The sequence below is a fragment of the Pogoniulus pusillus genome, chromosome 2 (assembly GCF_015220805.1).
Source record: "Pogoniulus pusillus isolate bPogPus1 chromosome 2, bPogPus1.pri, whole genome shotgun sequence".
Lineage (NCBI taxonomy): Eukaryota > Metazoa > Chordata > Aves > Piciformes > Lybiidae > Pogoniulus > Pogoniulus pusillus.
The window spans coordinates 22,315,850-22,337,039 of NC_087265.1; the positions used below are offsets into that span (position 1 = coordinate 22,315,850).

Here is a 21,190-nt window from a genome sequence, read left to right on the forward strand (position 1 = left end):
TTCATCTATATTCCCAGGGTCCGTCTGAGTTAGCTGGGGCAAATTCAAAAGTGTGGGGGGGCGGGGTAACCCCCAAACCATCACACCACCTCATCTCAATGAGAGGCCACTTCTTGAACTTGTAGGACTGCACTGTCTTAGTACCTGACACTATCAACAGTAAATCGAGAAGGCTGAAGGAAGAAGGGTGAGGTGGAAAGCCCAGCAGAAGGATCTCACCCTGCAACTCATCCCCTTCAGATGTCTCATTCCCAAGTTGTGAAGGGTAACAATTGTGCCTTCAAGTCTGACTTATCTTTCAGTCAGTGGAGACTTTCTTTGAGATCACAAGATGAAACACAATGACAACATCTGGGAAGAGAAAGGACAAGAAATTGAGAGGGAAAGACTAAGGACAGCATGGGAAACCGACAGGATTCATGCCTGCACTTGGTGGGCCTTGGGGGACTTATGTATGCACAGACAAGAAAGAACATGACTCCTCAGCACTGCCAGTCCCCAGCTCCCACAAATTACATCAGGTAAGAACACACCACCAGGGTTCTGCCATGCACGTACCACACAATGCAGATCTATCCGTGTTTTCTTTACAAGCACACACCATATGCTTGCAGTCAGAGGGCAAGCAGCGTCATTTGGGAAGTTAAAGCAGCTGATTCAGCTGAGATAGGAGATTTTCTTCACACCATCTACAGAGTGCTGACAACTGCTCATGGAATTCATAGCACACAATACAGTTTTTGCTTTGGTTCTTTTTTACTTAACACAACTGCTGATGTCACACCTTAGCCCTGCGTTCTGCTGAGAAGATGTGTTTACAGTAAGCAGTGCTTTATAAATGTCCTCCACACACACTGGACTGTGTCTGCCAGTGTTCACCTCTTAGTCACAAGAATCTGCTCACACTACAGTGTGGATATGCTCTCTCACATGAAAGGTCTAAGCATCATCTCTTCTTGATCTATGTGCCTCCCAGAATGACAGAGCAAGACGTGCACTAAAGGTGGCCTCTCTGTACAGACAGTCCCTTCTGTGGGGATGTGAAAGGGAGATGTGATGGGGCTGTAGACGCCCTGTCTATGTCTGCAGCCTCAGGCATGACTTGGAAGGACACAGCTTTTCTGCTGGATGGATCTGCAGTGTCTGTTCCAACTGAAAAGCTGAGTTACAAGTTGAGTAAAGTCTCCCCTACTAAACACCTAACTTAGGGACAGAGGGTAGTTCTAAGGATCACAGAATTGACCAGGTTGGAAAAGACCTTCAAGATCATTGAGTCCAACCTACCATGTAACACCTTCTAATTAACTAAATCATGGTACCAAATGCCTCATCCAGTCTCCTTTTAAACACCTCCAGGGATGATGACTCCACCACCTCCCTGGGCAGCCCATTCCAATGGCCAAAACTAATTCTCTTGAGCTATCCAGCCTTAAGTTCCTGAGTACAGGTTGTTTCAGCAAACATACTCTTATATTCCTGATCATGAAGCTGTGTATACTCAGATGAAACACATGCTAGCATGACAACTGTTTGCAAGCCTCATGTTTTCTCCACTACAACTAGTGCTAGAAAAGCAAAGCAAGAAACACAGTAGCTGCTTTGCAGCTTGATGAACACAGCTGCCTGTAGGTATATGTGAAAGATGACAGCTTAGGAGCACACACGAGGAGTGCTGGAACACTTCTGGCAAGCCAGAGTCAGGTAGGAAGAGACAGATTTGGTAGCTTCATCCTACTGAACACAGAAGCTCCATAGTACACTAACCTCTGGAGTGCAATAGAAATTCTTCATCATAAAATCTGGGTGCTCTTACAGCTAGATGTATGAAATAGGTATTAAATGCAGCAAAAGTAGTAACACAGAGGCCTCACCTGCTCAGTGTCTCAAACCTCCTTTTGTTACAGAAGAATGCAGTGAACACAGAAATGTGCAAGTTGCAGGACAAAGCAACCTGTGCTCCTTGTCTAAGTTCTGACATGCCAAAAAATTAAGTTTATTTTGAATAAGCCTCCCTCTCAGATCTCTGCCTTCAAAGACTTCATCTACTGAGCTAGTGTGTAGAGAAAGCATGCTACAGATCCCCAGTGACCCAGATAGCTGCTGCATTCCAAATCCTGATTTTCCTCTCAGTCTGACAGCAACTGCGTGAATGCTTTTACACATCAGTCGGCCTTTGATGCTGTGCGGTCTGCCAACAGACTGACAAGAAGTAATGAAACTTTAACAAAACAAACAAGAACTGCAAAAGCTCCCACCTTGCCATAGGTAGCTTCCTGCCCTCATTCTTCACTTTTCTTTCCTGCCACTTCTCACCCTGCAACTGAGTCCTGTTTCTGTGAATGCTAAAACACAGCTCTGCCCTTGTCTCTCTCGGTTCTTTTTAATGAAAGCTGCTATCAAAGCAAGGTTCTTGAAAACAAGTTTTCTGCAGTACAGAGCATGATGTTGTATAATATATTACAAGCTTCAATAAAAGCAACCTTTCAGCCCAGGAGCACTGCCTGCCTCATCAGAGCTCCCCAGTACCTTTGGCTTATATTATTTCTCTTCATGAAACATAAAAAAGCAAATATTTTTTCATTTCTGTCTTCCTATGGAAAGCCCCAAAACTCCTCTTTTTCTTGTATAAGCAACCTGGTGACCAAAATCATGGACACAGAAATGAAGTTAGCTGTGAATATTTCTTTTTCATTACCCATTTCTGCAGATGCTTTGTCACCTCTGTGTCCTAACGCCCTTCCTGATATTTTGTTGCACTGCTAAGCCTTAGATCAGCACATAAAGCTAGGTCACTTAAGAACATCAGCTCAAATAAATCAAGACCTGAGTATTACATTCTTTCTCTACTGTCTCACCTAGCTGAGAAACCATTCTTGCAAATCCCATAGACTGTGAATGCTGAGAAAACCGTACAGCAAACCAAAAGATGTTTTCTGAGCTTATTTCCATGGGTTTGCAAGGAGTGTCCATGTAGTACTTCTGTGGTTCTAGCTCACAATGAAATAGTGGGGTTTTTTTTCCCTAAATTGTAAGTCAGCTTTCCAAAGCTCCATAGAATTGTTTTGGTTCGAAAAGATCTCCAAGAACATCAAGTCCAACTGTCGACCTAACATCACCATGGCCATTAAGCCATACCTGTAAGTGCCATATGTACAAGTTTTTTTAACACCTCCAAGGATGGTGACTCCATCACTTCCCTGAGCAGCCTGTTCTTTCAGGAAATTTTTTTTTCCCAATACTGAAATCATTAACTTTCTTCACATAATAAACAGCTTCCCAATAAAAGTTTACATCTGATACACCTGGCTGGGCCCAGTCCTGTTCAATATCTTTATTGATGACCTGGACGAGGGGATTGAGTCCAGCATCAGTAAGTTTGCAGATGACACCAAGCTAGGAGCAGGTGTTGATCTGTTGGAAGGTAGGAGAGCCCTGCAGAGGGACCTGGACAGGCTGGATGGGTGGGCAGAGGCCAATGGGATGACATTTAACAAGGCCAAGTGCAGGGTTCTGCACTTTGGCCACAACAACCCCAAGCAGCGCTATAGGCTGGGGACTGAGTGGCTGGAGAGCAGCCAGGAGGAAAGGGACATGGGGGTACTGATAGACAGTAAGCTGAAGATGAGCCAGCAGTGTGCCCAAGTGGCCAAGAGAGCCAATGGCATCCTGGCCTGCATCAGGAACAGTGTGGCCAGTAGGACAAGGGAGGTTATTCTGCCCCTGTACTCAGCACTGGTCAGACCACACCTTGAGTACTATGTCCAGTTCTGGGCCCCTCAATTCAAGAAGGATGTTGAGGTGCTGGAACATGTCCAGAGAAGGGCAACAAAGCTGGTGAGGGGCCTGGAGCACAAATCCTATGAGGAGAGGTTGAGGGAGCTGGGCCTGTTTAGCCTGGAGAAGAGGAGGCTCAGGGGTGATCTTATTACTGTCTGCAACTACCTGAAAGGGCATTGTAGCCAGGTGGGGGGTAGCCTCTTCTCCCAGGCAACCAGCAATAGAACAAGGGGACACAGTCTCAAGTTGTGCCAGGGTAGGTATAGGCTGGATATTAGGAAGAAGTTCTTCACAGAGAGAGTGATTTCCCATTGGAATGGGCTGCCCAGGGAGGTGGTGGAGGCACCGTCCCTGGGGGTCTTCAAGAAAAGACTGGATGAGGAACTTAGTGCCATGGTTTGGTTGATTGGATAGGGCTGGGTGATAGGTTGGACTGGATGATCTTGGAGGTCTCTTCCAACCTGGTTGATTCTATGAAGCCACATCTAAAACAAACAAAACCATCTTATTTTAAAGACTACAAATCATCTCCTCTGTGTCCAAATAGAAAATGCTCACTACAGTTAAACTCACAAGCTTTGACATGTCTAAAGGAAGCCTCTTCCCTGACACTGATGATGCTCTAATAGGTACTGGATAAGAAGGCTGTGCTGCTGGTTGTTAACTAACTCTAGCAATGATCAGAAGTCACAGGACCACAGGGTCACAGGATGTTAGAGGCTGGAAGGGACCCAGAGATCAGTGAGTCCAACTCCCCTGCCAGAGCAGGACCATACAATCTAGCTTGGGTCACACAGGAACACAACCAGACAGGCCTTGAAAGTCTCCCTAATCATCCTCATAGCCTTCTGTTGGCCTAGTCCCTAATCAAGACAGCTGTGCCTCTCTGTGCATGAACTGTATCCAACATAATCATTCAGTCACCAAAATAACTGAATTTCCTTCTTGTAAGAATGCTGCAGCATCTCCCACACAGCTGTTAACTGCTCATTCAGTGTAGCTGAGGTCTGTATTTCTGACATAAGCTCCAAAACAGAACTGAATTTATCACTGCCATACTAATCCCCTATCCAGTGACCACAAAGACAGCAAACCACAAAGGTCATTTCACCAAATGATAAACAAGTCATAGAATCAACCAGGTGTGAAGAGGCATCCAAGATCATCCAGTCCAACCTAGCTCCCAGCCCTATCCAATTAACTAGACCATGGCACTAAGTGCCTCATCCAGTCTTCTTGAACACCTCCAGGGACAGTGACTCCACCACCTCCCTAGGAAGCCCATTCCAATGGCAAATCACTCCCTCTGGGAAGAACTTCCTCCTAACATCCAGCCTAAACTTTCCCTGGCACAATTTGAGACTGTGTCCCCTTGTCTGTTGCTGATTGCCTGGGAGAAGAGACCAACCCCCACCTGGCTACAACCTCCCTTCAGGTAGTTGTAGACAGCAATGAGGTCACCCCTGAGCCCCCTCTTCTCCAGGCTGTACACCCTCAGCTCTCTCAGCCTCTCCTCACAGGGCTGTGTTCCAGGCCCCTCACCAGCTTCATCACCCATCTCTGAACAAGTTCCAGTATCTCAACATCTCTCTTGAATTGAGGGGCCCAGAACTGGACACAGTACTCAAGGTGTGGCCTGACCAGTGTTGAGTACAGGGGAAGAATAACCTCCCTTGTCCTGCTGGCCACACTGTTCCTCATCCAGGCCAGGATGCCATTGGCTCTCTTGGCCACCTGGGCACACTGCTGACTCATCTTCAGCTTACTATGTACCCCCAGGTCCCTTTATCCCCATCTGCTCTCCAGCCACTCTGTCCCCAGCCTGTAGTGCTCCTCAGGGTTGTTGTGGCCAAAGTGCAGAACCCTGCACTTATCCTTGTTAAATCTCATCCCATTAGCCACTGCCCACCTATCCAGCCTGTCAAGGTCTCTCTGCAGGACTCTCCTACCTTCCAACAGATCAACACCTGCAAACTTACTGATGCTGGACTCAATCCCCTTGTCCAGGTCATCAGTAAAGATATTGAACAGGACTGGGCCCAGCACTGATCCCTGGGGAACACCACTAGTGACAGCTGCCAACTGAATGTGGCACCATTCACCACCACTCTCTGGGCCCAGCTCTCCAGCCAGTTCTTGACCCATTTCAGAGTGAATCTGTCCAAACCATGAGCTGCCAGCTTGGCTGGGAGCTTGCTGTGGCAGACAGTGTCAAAGGCTTTGCTGAAGTCCAGGTAGACTACATCCACTGCCTTCCCCACATTCACCAGGCAGGAACCTGATCATAAAAGGAGATCAGGTTGGTCAGGCAGGACTTGCCCTTCCTAAACCCATGCTGGCTGGACCTGATCCCTTGGCCATCCTGTAGGTGCTTTGTGATGGCGCTCAAGATGACCTGTTCCGTGACCTTGCCTGGCACACAGTATTTCAGGTATTTTTTTTTTCAAAAGTGCATTGTGAAGCATTAGTACTCAAATTTGCTGATGACACCAAACTGGGAGGACTGGCTGCCACACCAGAAGGCTGTGCTGCCATCCAGTGATACCTGGGACAGGCTGGAAGGTTAGGCAGGGAGAAATGTAACAAAATTTAAGGCAAGCGTAGAGTCTAGCACCTGTGAAAGAACAGTCCCAGGGATCAGTATAGGTTGAGGATTGAACTGTTGGAAGGCAGCACAGGAGATAAGGATTTGGGGGTCCTAGTTGATGGGAAGTTGGCCATGTGCCAGCAATGTGCTCTAGTGGCCAGGAGGCTCAAATGCCATTCTGGGGTGGATTAGAAGGGCTGTGGCCAGTAGGTCAAGACTAGTTCTCCTGCCCCTCCACTGTGCCCTGGTGAGGCTGCATCTGGAGTACTCTGTCCAGTTCTGGGCCCCCCAGTTCAAGAAGGACACAGAACTGCTTGAGAGAGTCCAGCACAGAGCCACAAAGATGATGAAGGGAGTGGACCATCTCAAGAGGAGAGACTGAGGGAGCTGGGGCTGTGCTGCCTGGAGAAGAGAAGACTGAGAGATGACCTCATCAATGTTGATAAATGGGTAAAGGGTGATGTAAAGGGTGAGTGCCAGGAGGATAGAGTCAGGCTCTGCTCAGTGATGCCCAATGACAGGTCAAGGGGGCAATGGGTGGAAGCTGAGACATAAGAAGTTCCATGGAAACATGTGGAGGAACTTTTTCCCTGTGAGGGTGACAGAACACTGGAACAGGTTGCACAGGAGGATTGTGGAGTCTCCCTCCCTGGAGATATTCAAAACCCACCTGGGAGCATTCCTGCATGATCTGGTGTAGGTGATCCTGCTCTGGCAGGGATGCTGGACTGGAGGTCCCTTCCAGCCCCTGACATTCTGTAATTCTGTGAAATTCATACCCAGATTAACAGAACAAGCTGGCAATACCCAAGTACCACCTACATTCCAATAAACAAGCCATTAGGAACAGTATTGCACTTCTAGAAACATTGAAAACAAAGTCCAGTGACAAATGGTGTGCCCCAGGGCTCAGTACTGAGGGCTGTCTGCTTTAATATCTTTATTAGTGATCTGGATGAGGGGACTGAGTGCACCCTCAGTAAATCTGCAGATGACACCAAGTTGGGTGGCTGTATCGATCTGCTAAAGGGTAGGGAGGCTCTGCAATCTGGACAGGTTAGACTGATGGGCCAAAGCTAGTTGTATGAAATACAGTAAGGTCAAGTGCCACTTGGGTCACAATGTCCCCTTGGTAACCTACAGATCTGGGAATGTGTGATTGAAAGGACCTGAGGTACTGGCTGACAATTGACTGAGCATGAGTCAGCATTGTGTCCAGGTAGCCAAGGCGGCCAACAGCATCCTGGCATCCTGGCTTGGGTTAGAAACACTGTGGACAGCAGGAGCGGGGAGGTGATCATCCCCCTGTGCTCAGCACAGGTGAAGCCACTCCTTGAGTATTCTGTTCAGTTCTGGGCCACTCAATACAAGAGGGATATTGAGGTGCTGGAGTGTGTCCAGAGAAGGGCAAGGAGACTGGTGAAGGGCCTGGAGCACCTGGGCTACGGGAAGCGTCTGAGGGAGCTAGGGGTGTTCAGTCTAGAGAAGAGAAGACCTTACTGCTCTAAAACAATGTGAAGTGAGGTTGGACAGAGAAGGGGGATAGCCACTTCTCCATGGTGACAAGTGACAGGACTAAAGGCAATGGTTAGAAGCTGCACTAGGGAAAGTTTAAGGTGGATATTAGGAAATATTTCTTCACCGAAGAACACTGAAATGTCTGTTCAGGGCAGTAGTGGAGTCACCGTGCCTGGAGGAGTTCAAGCATCATGTGGACCTGGTGATTTGAGACATGGTTTAGTGCTGACTCTTGAATACTGGGTTGATAGTTGGACTAGATGACCTTTAAGGCCTCTTCCAACCAAATATATTCTGTGATTAGAAAAGTACTAAGTCACACAAAGAGAAATGTCAAGAGAAACGTTTCTGTTCTTGCAGCTCAAATAAAGAAGTAGTAGAAAGCTGTGTCCTTGAACAATCAAAAAGAGTAAGGCAATGAACAAGAGTTTAGAAAAATCTTAACTAGATGCCCTTTGTCTAGAAAGCTGCTTTGCATAAGATAGCAACACACCATCACATGCAGCTAGACAGTATTGAGAAATTGGCACAGAATCAAATTCCACAGGCAGCATATTTGTTTCCAATAGGTTCAAAAGTAATCTCTTGTTTTCTTCTGAGTTTGCTAAGTCCCACCTTTATGTCATCTCATCGGTTTCAGCAAACAGAACTGAGTAAATACAGACAGCAATTCCAGTTCTCTCCTCTGGTCAGGATCTCTATTGGCTCTTATCCTGCAAAAACTAGACTCATCTTCCCATCACAGACAAAGCCAACACCCTGAACAAAAGAAAAAAAGAAGTGCAACTAATTTATTTTCCTTTTAATTCTGGCACATGAGGCAGATTGAGGATGGTCTACAACAAACCAACGGTAAATCTTTTCTTGTTTATGCTGAGATCACAAAAGGCATGGAGAGTACCCACAGCACAGAACATGCAGTTAGATGGCAGAAGCTTGGCTAAATCACACCTATTTTAAAAATATACTTCAAGTCTTATTGAAGGTTTCAACATGGAAGATAACTCCAAGGTGAAGATGGTGTACATCACTCTACATGCTGTCTATACACAATGTGACAACTTCTGTTTACATAACTGCTGCTCTTTCCAGAAGAATCTTGTTCATTCAGAAGATTTCAGAACTGACACAGTTAGGTATTGCTTATTCAATTAGTGGTCTCTGCTGTGTTTATGGCCCAAGGTCTGCACCATAAAGAGAACAACACTGTGGACATTAGGCAACACAACCTGTACCTCCTGTGAAGAATGCATCCCAATAAAGATAAACAAGAGGGAACATGGAAACCAAACCAGATCAGCCTGGATCAAAGCTGGGACTATAATTTATAGAATCCTGTTCTCAGGCATGCTGACTTCAATGCTAAGTATTTGAAGCTTCCAGTAACTTCTCTTCTGCACAACAAACCCCCAGATTTCTAAACTACTGCAGAGACAATGGGAAAATTCACTATGAATAACAAGGAACCAAGACAGGCTCTCCAGCAATCATCACACTAACTCTCTCTCCCTCAATATTTTTGTTCTAAGACTTGGAAGAATAATTACATCCATTAGAAAGCATGAGTCAGAGTAGCTCCAGGAATCACAGAAGGTCAGGGGCTGGAAGGGACCTTGAAAGCTGATCCAGTCCAATGCCCCTGCCAGAGCAGGATCACCTATACCAGATCAGACAGGAATGCACTCAGGCAGGTCTTGAATATTTCCAGAGAGGGAGACTCCACAATCCCCCTGGGCAGCCTGTTCCAGTGTTCTGTCACCTTCACTGCAAAAAAAAATTCTTTCTGATGTTCACATGGCACTTCCTATGCCTCAACTTCCACCCACTGCCCCTTGTCCTGTCCTTGGGCATCACCAAGAAGAGCCTGACTTCATTCTCTTGGCACTCACCCTTTACATACTTATAAACATTAATCAGGTCATGCCTCAGTCTTCTCCAAGCTAAAGAGACCCAGCTCCCTCAGCCTCCCTCTTGTGCATGTCATCTCCACCTCATCTTTAGAATGTACTAATATCTTGTGCCAGTCTTCTTTTCTTTTGTTTTCAAGGGAGAAGAAAGGAGGAGTGAAAAAAAATCCTATTCACCCATGATGTGCAACTACCCTTTCACTGCTACACTGCATACACTGTCGGCAGTAGAGTCTGCACCCCAAACCCCCACACACAGCTGTGCTGACTTTAGCATCTCTTCCCAGACAGCACAATAATTACACTGGCAGAAGTCTGTTAATCCAGGAGGGAATTGATCTGTAAAACTGCATAATTGGCTTTGACAGAACAGGGACATCGATACAGGAACATCAAACGAGAAAAGGTTGTGAACTCCAACCTTAGCTCTCCAACCTCTCTGTTTTGGGAGGAGAAGCTTCCTTTGGTCTAACAACACTGGGGTCACAAACAGCATAATTTAGCCGTGCTCCTCCTTACTTCCAGAAGCCACCTTCCCCCGGCAGTTCCCAGCACTGGTCATGCAGCTGCTGCAGGAGTGGCCTCTTCAGAGCATTCCCCTCAGGGATCACTAGGCTGCCAGTCTTCATCTGGAAAGGCAACAGCCGCTTAGCCTGCCTACTTTTTTGGTGTAAACCATCAAAAGATAATGTCACAGAAAAAGACATTAGGATCTGATAAATACGTATCTGGACTCAGGATCTTCCTTCTTCAAATCTTGAAAATATTGATACAGCAGAAATTGCTGACATGTTTTACCGAAAGGAAGTACCACACGGAAAACAAAAGGTGCTTAGCAGCTTCTTCAGAGCAATGGAAATTTCGTAGTGGTGATTAGTTGTCTTTTAATTAAAAGATTAATAACTATTGTTTTTTTCCTCTTTTTTCTTTTTTATGACAGAAAAAAAATAATCCTGATCATTTAGAAAGCCAGCCAAAGATAACAGAAACAAATGCTGGGGATCAGATGAAACGATCATTTTAAATACTGATAAATTTGGATTGATGAGGAAAGGTGCACACTTCAAGGTGCTTTCAGAAGAACCCTCAAAACCTATGAAGCATAATAAGCAAATAAAAGAAAGGAACAGAAACCAGGCACGTGGCTCTACAACAGCAACAACAGCAAGCCAGTGGCATCAGCATCAAATCAGTACCAACAAAGATTTTGGCCAGGGCTGCTGATGATAAGGCAACAGCGCTTCTTAAAAAGAAATCAATATCTGAAATCAAAGAGGGTTGCTGAATTACAAAAAGTATCCTTTTTTCCCCCCGCCACTCAATTTTTAATGAGCAAAATGTTTGCTGCACAACTTAGAAATGCTGCCAATGCCTTTTAAGTGAGGCTTGCTGCTGATTAATGGGATATTCCTCTGAAAGCAGAACAGACAAAATCATGAAAAATCATCAGTTGAAAAGGAAAATCAAGAACCAGGCTGTTTATTGAATACCCTTCTTCAAAGTCCTGCCGTAGAATTGTCCGGAAAACAAAACAATACAAAAAACCAAAACCCCAAACAAAAAGAAACAACCCCCTCCAAAAAAAAAAAAACCACACAAAACTCCAAAAAGCTAATTAAGGCATTTTGAGAGTCTATCAGGAGAATTTAGGAGCGTTCATATTCTACAAAGCCTGTTTTGCTGTTCCACATTTTGGAGAAGTTACACGCAAAGACCAAAATTCAAGATTTTTGCTCATATTTCCTAATTAACCTGCATGCTTTGCCAGCTTCAGAAATTGGCTTCGCTTCAGCAAAATATTAAGCATATGCCTAAAAACTAAGAACATTTTATGCCTTTTTGAAGTCAACTGGAAATAGAAACATTCATACATGTTAAAAATGAAACATACATACATGTTAAAAATGAAACATACACTCTAGTGTATGTTTCCCAAACGGAGCCTTAGTGCTCAAAGGGTCTTAAATAATTCATGTTTGAAACCATTTTGAAATTCTTTGGTGAAAGGCAGTATGTCAAGAAAAATACCGGGTTTAAGCTAACTGAAGTCACTCGGGCTTCAGAATAAACACCTATTTTTTTCAACTAGGTACCAGGACAAACACCTTATCGCTTGCCTCTGCCTGGCAAAGGGGTAACCTAACACATCTGACCACAAGACCAAGGATCAAGGCCTAACACTGAAATAAGCATCTCATGTTCATACTCTCAGCTGTTGGGCAATCCACCTTATGGCCTCATTCTGCAGAGAAGATGCAAAAAAATAATGAGCTCATCAGCCCCATCACTCATTTGATGACACCTGCACATCTATTAGCTTTTATTTGTTTTTATACAAATACTGACATACATATATTTTCTTGCTGTATATTATACATGTACACCTATCTTGCTCTGGTGACTCCTGGCAGTAAGCAGGACCCCACAGAGTCAAGCTGCCCCCGAGACCCTTCTCTGCTTGGCACTTGAGGAGGCATCCCCAAATACGTCGGGCATCGGCTGCGCCATGCCCGGGCTGTTTTTCCCCTGCCGGTGCCACACTATGGCAGCCGCATACAGATTCCTGCTATTAAAGATGGATCCTGCTCGCCCCGCTCAGCCGCCACGGCTGCTCTACCTGCTTCAGGGAAACGCCGCGGCTGCTTCTCCGCGTCAGGAATGCCGCCCGACCCTCGCACGGCAGCGAAAACCCCGCGATGACGGACTCGCACCGACACCGCAGCAACGGGTTTAGCCGAGACGCTCCTGGACACCCCGGCGCGGGGAGCACCTGAGGACGACACCGCCCCCCACCCTGAGGCAGAGAGACGTGGCGGCACGAAGGGGCTCCCGACGGCGCGCCCTGGGGAGGCGAGACGAGACACCTCCACAATGAAGGCGGGAAACAGGGGCGGCGATGGAGGAGAGGGATCAGTACCTGAAGTCCCCGTGGCGGCGGGGGCTTCCCCCGGCAGCGCCGCCCGTTCCTGCTGCGGGCGGGTAGCGGCGGCTGCGGCGGCGGCAGGAGGTGACCGCCACATCAGCAGTAGCGAGGCCGCCAGCCCCAGGAGCAAGGGGGAGAGGCGCCCGCAGGTCCCCGGCATGGCGAGCAGCCCGAGGGCAGCGGAGGCATATTGCGGGCGAAAGCGCAGACAGAAGGCCGGGACCAGCGGCTCCGGCGGCAGCAGCAGCGGCACTGCGGCGGCGAGCGGCGGCCGAGCGCCCGCCCCCAGCCAGCGAAGAGGCGGGGCCTGAGCGCGGGCGGGGCCAAGGTGCCGCTGGGGCTGGTGCCAGGAGGCAACTTGAGGGGTTGGTACCTACAGCTCAGGGCCGTGCGGTGTGGCGAGGTAGCTCTGCTGCCTGTCTGGTGCGGCCTCGAAGCCCGGCGGAGGGTACCCCGCAGGAGCTTCGCCTCCGTCTTGTCTGAGGGCGGAGTGTGGCGCACCCGCGGTCCGGCAGAGATGAGGGAGAGCGGGGCCGGCCCGCGCTGCGGCTTTAAACTCGGTTATCGAGGAAGTTAAACTGCGCCCTGTCGGCTCTCTTTCAGCCCTCCGACCCGCCAGCATTTCAATCGATTATAACACTTGTTGAAAGTATTGAAGCGCGTTCGGTAATCCCTGTGCAGCACCTCCTGCTACCGGGCAGACGATGGGGGTCGCCAACTCCAGGGTCGCCTTCACTCAGACACCGGTTAGTGGCAGTCAGGTTGGCAGACGGAGCTACTTCCTAAGCTCTGATTCTGGAGAAAAAGAGGCTCGGTAGGGATCTCGCTCTCTACAATTCCCTGAGAGAAGGTCGTAGTGAGGTGGTGCTTGGCCTCCTTTTCCAAGTAACAAGTGATAAGACATGAGGAAAGGCCCTGAAGCACAAAGGCAGGAGGGGGCGGAATAAAAGCCAAAGAATCATTTACTCCATGTGGAACTCCAGCAGCTCACAACAGGTTCTTTGGAAAGAGTGCGTTCAGTGCCTACTGGTTTAGTTAACATCTCTCAATCAGCTTCCTATTACAACCTTTTACCTTGGCACTGCAAAGAAAAAGACCCAAAACTTCTGCTGGACTCGTTTTGAAATTCTCACAACACTTAGTGTGCTCAGGTGAAAGAAAAAGGGGCTACAGAAGCAATTGCTCTAAGCAATTTGCTTCTCTGAATGCTTTTGCCTGATGAAATGAGTCTGAGGTACTGGGCAAGTCTAGATCCTGTATGTGCTTATTTCTGAATGTACAGTTGGGGTTTTAGAAAAAGAAATTTGTTGGGGGAGAAAGATTTGAAGCCACTTGTTAGCTGTAATCTTGTATATTAATATTGATATGGATATGCACATTCTGTAATACATTTCTGAAACAAATGTGTTAAATGTCTGACAAAAGTTTGATTGAAAATGGCTTTTAGATCGTTACTGAGGTAGGGACTAGAGTACGCAGTAACACCCATTTCAGAAAAACAAAATCGGGATTAAGGAGGTTTTTCACCAAATAGATGAAAGTTGTTAAAAGAGCAGCTCACAGACTTGTCAAACAATTACCATCATTAATAACTGATGGGATGTAACATGGATTTTGATATTTTGTACACTAGTAACACAGAAATGTAAATGCTGATAAAGTTTGCCAAAATCTCTGAAAAACAGCAGTCCACAGACATGGTCTCCACCTGAAATTGTAAAGACTAACAATGTGGTATTTCACTGCCTACTCCACATTTGGAAGGTCTGTGTAGTACATGTGTGTCCTGCAAGCTTAACCTTACCACTGTCAAGAGAAGTAATGATTCTGCACCAAATTTGTAACTCTATTAGATGAAGTAGAAGAGATTGATTGTGCATTAGCTCGTGAGAAGATAGGTGGTTGACAGCACTAACCCAAATTCTTCAGGTACCTTCTTCACACATATATGCATGAGACATCACACTTCTTAAGAACAAAAAGAAAGGCTACATTTTTTCACCAAGCTCTTACCATCACACGAGCTGGCCACTAACCAATAGATGAATGTATCAATATGTAGTAAAATATTAATGTGTTCATTATTTATTTACAAATTTGCTACTGAAGGCATACATTTAAAGATCACTGATGTATGCAGTGTCCGAAACCTAGACAAAGTAAAGCAGCACAGCTCAAGTGAAGGCAGAGGAGTGATGTAAATAGCTTCAAGCCATGGGCCATCGTTTTGTTGAAGGTGAAAATCCAGTCATGCCTGGATGCTGTAACAAGGCAGCTGGTGTCACTAATGTCTCCATAATGCATTAATCCAGAACTGCTAAGCAGCTGCAGCGATCCCACTGTGCTGATAACTAACCGAGGGTATCTTATTTCACAAAGCCCGGGCCTGTGCTGGCTGCAGTGTGCACTGAACAAATGGTCAGTGCTGATTTGACTGCTGCTGTGATCTTATGCACATTAGGTACAGCTACTCTGAGTTCACTGCCACTGTAGCTGAGAACGTGACAGTTGTGCAATCCTGTCATATTTAGTAGATAACTGTTGACAGTAAACATATACAAAAAATATTTTCAGATGAATTAAGCACACTTAATATAAAAATAAACCCTGAAACAAAAACCAAATGAACCCCCACCCAAACAACAGAATTCCTATTAAGAGGTATTTTATTCCAAATTCTAAATATCAGAAACAACTCAATATTTAACACTTTTCAGTTTACCCAATCACAACAGTTTGAAATTGCATACATACATAGAAAAATACAACTTCACAAAATCAAATTTGAATTAGGATTAAAAAGGAATGAGCTGGAAAGAAAACCATAGCTGAAAAGCTACATGTTTGTTAGTACAAAATGTACATGTTATTAGTACAAAATTGCTCTGCCACAACACTCGCTTCACCCCCCCAGATTTATAATTTAATAAAAATAAGGTGACTTTAGATGCATATTGCTCTCCTTAAATGTACCGAAGACCTCTGAAACAAGTTCATACTTACTGAAAATACTGTAATGTATCTTAACAAGTATTTGCTACATGATTAAGAAACCCCAAATGCAGCACTCTCATTAGTATGTTTATTTTCTGCTTGTGCAAACAATGCTCTACTGATTTAACGCACGAGCAAAACCAAAACAAAACAAGCAAAAAAAAAAATCTATTAGGAAGAAATAAAATATTACCATTGTCAATATATTTGTGTCACAGAACATATAGGTTTCCTTCATAGACTAGAAAGGGCTACCTAAAGCTGTAAAAGTTTTCTTAGGATTCAAACACTACATTAAATCTTTATTTACTTTGCAAAAGCCAAGGGCCAAGTAATTCAGCCTTTATGCAGCATAGTTGGAGAAGGTCGTTGCATGAAAGGTTAGAGTTTCTGTGTAATATAACATATTCCATATGTTGGAAAAAACAGACTGAAATACTAAATAGGATAACCACATGGATCAGTAGTTGCACTACAGACTCAAGTCCATTATTGTATAGTCTCTAGTCAAATTTTCCACAGCGGACTTAAAAGAATATTGTATCAGTAACTCCAGAGTTAGTAATGGATGCTTTTTACATTATGTTTCACCCAATGTGGGTCATCAAAAACTTTCTATGCTGTTGTTCATTTATCACCTCAACACAACACACTGTTTTTGTTAATGTCTTGAAGAACACTGACCACTGCAAGTCAACAACTGTGACATTCCTTCTTAGGCAAACAGAAATAAACACATGACTTGGCAGTGAGCTAGATCTGAGCACTTGGGAATGAGAAGCCAGAGATTCAGTACCAAGGAGTTCAGATCCCACCCAAATCAGTAAGGGTTAGTGGAGCTCACTGTATCATCATGACCCAAATGGTGAGATGTGTTTGTGACAGGAGACCACTGCTGACACACAACTGATAGTTTTTTTCCCATCGTGGGCAGAGACACAATAATCTCTTTGATGTAAGGCTCATCTCAGGTCTGACATCATCTTTTTATTTTCTGGCTCTCCATTTTCCTTTTTTCAACTCCTGGTTTGGTTTTTTTCACGACAGCCAGCAGCACTGAACACAGAGGGTTGCTTCTAAGGCAGTAGCAATGAACGTCAGGTTGTCTGTGTCATTATTGGCCTGCGTAACAGGCTTTCATCTGGACTGAAGGCAGAAACTGACTAGATTGTTTTTGCCAGGGTCATGCTGCTCTGTGAATGTTCCTGAAGGTCTAAGAAAAAATCCTGCAGGGCTTAAGCCAAGTTAACTCACAGCAACCCTCAAATGTTGCAAACATTTAAATGCAGCATGAATCCCTCAAATCACCCAGGACACCAGTTATTGCTGAAACACTTTCAAAATACCCGTGAGAGTTTACCTTGGATTACTGAAGCACAGACACAAGCCTAGAGATAACTCAGTATTAAAATTATTTTCTTGGAATAAATGTTTTATAAAGAAAGAGCATATACAACAAACTTCCTTGAAGCTCCCACAAACATCACATGAGTCAAAGATCAATGTGTATAGATCAACATTTAAGACAGGAAAATGGGAGAGAGAAAATTCTATACCTGCTACTGATAATCTGTGAGCATTTACTCAAAGATCTGAATTTATACTGACAGATGCAGCGCATTATTTGACTTCGCAGCCATGCTTATGCGAAAGCCATCTCCACCATATCATAGTCTACTGACAGAAATGTAAACCTATAAATAAGGTTCCTTGCTTTGTGTTTTCTAAATATTGTGAAATACGTTAACAGATAAACATGCATTTCGAAATAGAAATCACTTCTTAATGTTGATCATGAGACACTGTGAGAAATGCGAGCTGGAGTACTTAGAGAATTTCATATTTCATTATAAAAGATATAGCTCCTTTTAAAATATTTTCACTAAATAGTTACATAGCTACTGATTTTATAGTCATGAAAAATATGCTTCTGAAACACGATTCTCAAAAGAGGACTACATTCTGTTACTGCACTTGTTTGTTTTTTAATGCTTGCAGTATGCATCTTATGCACATTAGTTTTAACTCAAAGGCATTATCTGCATTCCAAAATGCATATTTCAAGTTTCTGTAAATATTTTAACATCATTCTACAATATTTGCTCTAAGAAAACATTAATGCCTGTAAGTCAGTATGAACTTTATACTGGACACAAGTGTACATACACAGCCTGTAAACTTACTGAGTATAGAATGTGACATCAAAAGTTTCCTGCATCCTTGTTCAGAATTATTTTCAAACACAAATATTACTTTAAACTGAATTTGGAGCCCTGGAACAGGCTGCCCAGAGAGGTTGTGGAGCCTCCTTCTCTTGAGACTTTGAAAACCTGCCTGGATGCATTCCTGTGCAGACTACCCTGGATGATCCTGCTTTGGTGGGGGGGTTGGATTGGATGATCTCTGGAGGTCCCTTCCAACCTCTAATGTTCTGTGATCCTGTCTATGCCCACTAAGTAATCTGTATACTTAATTTAAATATGCTACACTTTATTTCTAACCAAGCTGGAAATTAGTGGACATGGGAGAAGCACCTATGTGATTTTATTCTCCAGTAGAATGCAAGAAACTAAGAATCACTTAAATAAATCTTACTTTATGTAACTTCAATAAACGGAAGAAACTTTCCTCAGCTACAGTAGTTGTACCAATAAAATGTACCTTTTTATCCTGAAAATCAGCCCGAGTTTCCAGTTGCCACAGCATAAAATGAAGCTGCAGTTAACACTGCCATTAACACCACTGCAGTATCCCTTCCCTTCCAGCTGAAGAGATCTTGATCGTGCTATTGTACTGTAATTTACTTTCATCTCCTTACAATGTCTAGACATGCAAGTAGTCTCATAAATTTCAAGTCAACACTGTGTACATGTAATGAAAGCACACATGTAAGAATTAGAGCTATAATCTGTCTGACAGTCTCTTAAATCTCTTAACCTACTAAGATTAAGACTGGATAGAAACAATCTCCTTATATATAGATAATCAGTCAACAAAGTGTGTGAGTTAGGAGCCCATGTAAGTAGCTGAAACAGTATTTTATAAAATCACATTTTGAGGCCAGAATCAAAGGCTGACTCCTGATTCTCTACTATATTACTATTAACAATACTGTAAGTAAAAGCAAAAAAATACAATGCTGGCCACACTGAAGACCATGAAAATTCAGTGAAAGCAGAATTACACCCTATACCCTCTCACGTAATCTCATCCTATCTAAACAAACTGTCTAAAACAGAAACATGCAAATGGATAAATATGCAAGCCTGTATCTGATACACGTACTGGCCCCCACAGACTTTGTGCTGTCTCTCTTAATGACTCAAATGCCACCATGGTTCAGCGAGTAAGAATGGGCTTAACAACAAAAGCCATTTGTGGACAGGATGAAGAAATGAGAGTTGAATCAAACTGTTCATCATTTCAGATATTTCTGGGTTTACTGGGCATTGCAGTGTTTGTGGGAGAGATGCAGCTTCGAACAAACACTCCCAACATACAAAACCAAACAAAACCAGAAGTTCTGTTCTTCTAAGAGCTTGCCTACAGAGAAATCTCACTGCTATAATTACAGTAGAAGCCTTCCTTTCTGCATATGGCTGCATACAGGGAGTTTAGAAAGTAAGTTATTCCTTTTTTGGAACAGAGAATAAACAAATCTCATATAAGGCACCTTTGTAGCAGTTTAAGTACATCCACACTAAGATTCGTGTGACAAAGCTACACGAGGTTCAAGCCAACCAACCTCTTAATCTGCATTTAACATGCCTATGAAATGCATATTGACAGTGTTCTTATGCTCTCTTAAGGCATCACTTAACCACACCAGTGCAAGGGCAGTAAGTTAAGAATGACATAAACACATGGCTTTAAAGCGCTGAACTTTTGGTATGTTTAAACAACCAATGAAATAAAGTATCTTAGTGTCTGGTAATGAAATGTCTGGAACATAACAAAATGCCTTGTGTGCAATGGAATGTGTTTTGTGCAATGAAATGTGCTATGAATGAACAAAATGAAATAAAGACTTGACTTGTGAACAGAAAGGCTGTGGGTTTTCTTATTGGAGATGGGGGTTGGCAACCACAGTTTATCACCCTGTTTTAGGCAGTACCTGAATGAATCTAGGGAACCCACAAGAAGGCTGGGCAGGGACTATTTACAAGGTCTTGCAATGACAGGACAAAGGGTAATAGGTTTAAACTGGAAGAGGGGAGGTTCAAACTAAATGTTAGGAAAGGGTTCTTTCCAGTGAGGGTGGCAGGACACTGGCACAGGTTGCCCAGAGAGGTTGTGGATACTCTCTCTGGAGGTGTTCAAGGCTGGATGAGGCCTTGGTCAGCCTGTTCTAGTGGGAGGTGTCCCTGCCTATGGCAGAGGGTTGGAACTGGATGATCTTTGAGGTCCCCATTCTATGATTCTAGGAGTCCATGCTGCTGAGAATTCTGTGGAGCACCTGTGTCCTGCTTCATAAAAATACACAGCAGAGTCTTTGGATCTAACTGCAAATCTTTTCACTAGGCCCCACAAAAACAACACCATCCTCAGCATTCTACTGCTCACTCCCCTTTCTGTAAGCCCTATCTCTGTAGTAAGAGACCTAGGATCTGGAGAACAACAGTTGTAAAGTCTAGAGGGGAACCACAAGCCATATGACCAAGGAGGAAAGGAACAGCCATGCAGAACAGGTATCGGATGTGAATGATTCCACTGAGTACTTCTCAAGCAGGAGGAAAATCATCATCAGAGTTAGTGGGTCAAAAAACATTCTTCAGTTTCATAGGACAAGCTGCATTCATTTTTTTTGTGCAACTTGCTTTCAGGAACTAGGAAATGAAGTGTAGTGTATTCCAATAAAAAGTATCAACTAAAACTAAACATGACATCCAGCAAGTATCTACGGAAGCTGTTGGCTTCAGGAGCAAATGTGAAATCTGTGTAGCAATTCATGCACAGTTGGTCCAGGAATCAAGAGAGAGATGGTGTTTCCTACATCCCAACAAGCAAAATCGTGGCACTACATACTACTGATTTTTTTCACACACAGATCAGTGCAGATGTGTTAGTCACAAGAATGAACAGAATGCATAAAGGATTTAAATATATTGCTCTTATTGTGTACGTGCTGATACCTTCCAAGACCAGCAGCTCTGCAGTCAAGAGTCTTTCTTCCTTAAGAGGGAAACCAATAGTTGTAACCAAGACGTAGGCATTGTAAAACTTCAGTGTTTTACAGATAAAACTCTGCTTAAGCTTCTGAGGTTCCTTCCCCATTCTCATGTGGTTGTAGTTGTTCTCTTTCTTGTTCTTCCTGAGGTGGTCTCACACGTTTGAAAAAGCCCATCTGAGATGCAGAGAATAACAGGGAAATTGCAACATGATTTTCAAATAATAATAGATGATGAAAAGGCTGAGAGCCCTGGGGCTGGTTAGTCTGGTAAGGAGAAGACTGAGAGGGGATCTGAGCAATGTCTATAAATATCT

The 21,190-nt window shown here is 44.2% G+C and overlaps 2 protein-coding genes across 2 annotated transcripts in view; both read right to left on the reverse strand.

Annotated features, from left to right (window-relative positions):
* Nucleotides 1-12,938, reverse strand: part of FAM171B (family with sequence similarity 171 member B) — a 48,522-nt gene extending 35,584 nt beyond the window's left edge. Inside the window, exon 1 of the mRNA XM_064158192.1 lies at nucleotides 12,707-12,938. Within this exon, the coding sequence (XP_064014262.1) occupies nucleotides 12,707-12,872 (166 nt within the window). The 5' untranslated portion in view covers nucleotides 12,873-12,938. The remainder of the gene's footprint in view (nucleotides 1-12,706) is intronic.
* Nucleotides 12,939-15,360: 2,422 nt separating this feature from the next.
* Nucleotides 15,361-21,190, reverse strand: part of ITGAV (integrin subunit alpha V) — a 70,836-nt gene continuing 65,006 nt past the window's right edge. The window contains exon 30 of the mRNA XM_064158201.1: nucleotides 15,361-21,050. Coding sequence (XP_064014271.1) covers nucleotides 20,955-21,050 — 96 coding nt within the window. The 3' untranslated portion in view covers nucleotides 15,361-20,954. The remainder of the gene's footprint in view (nucleotides 21,051-21,190) is intronic.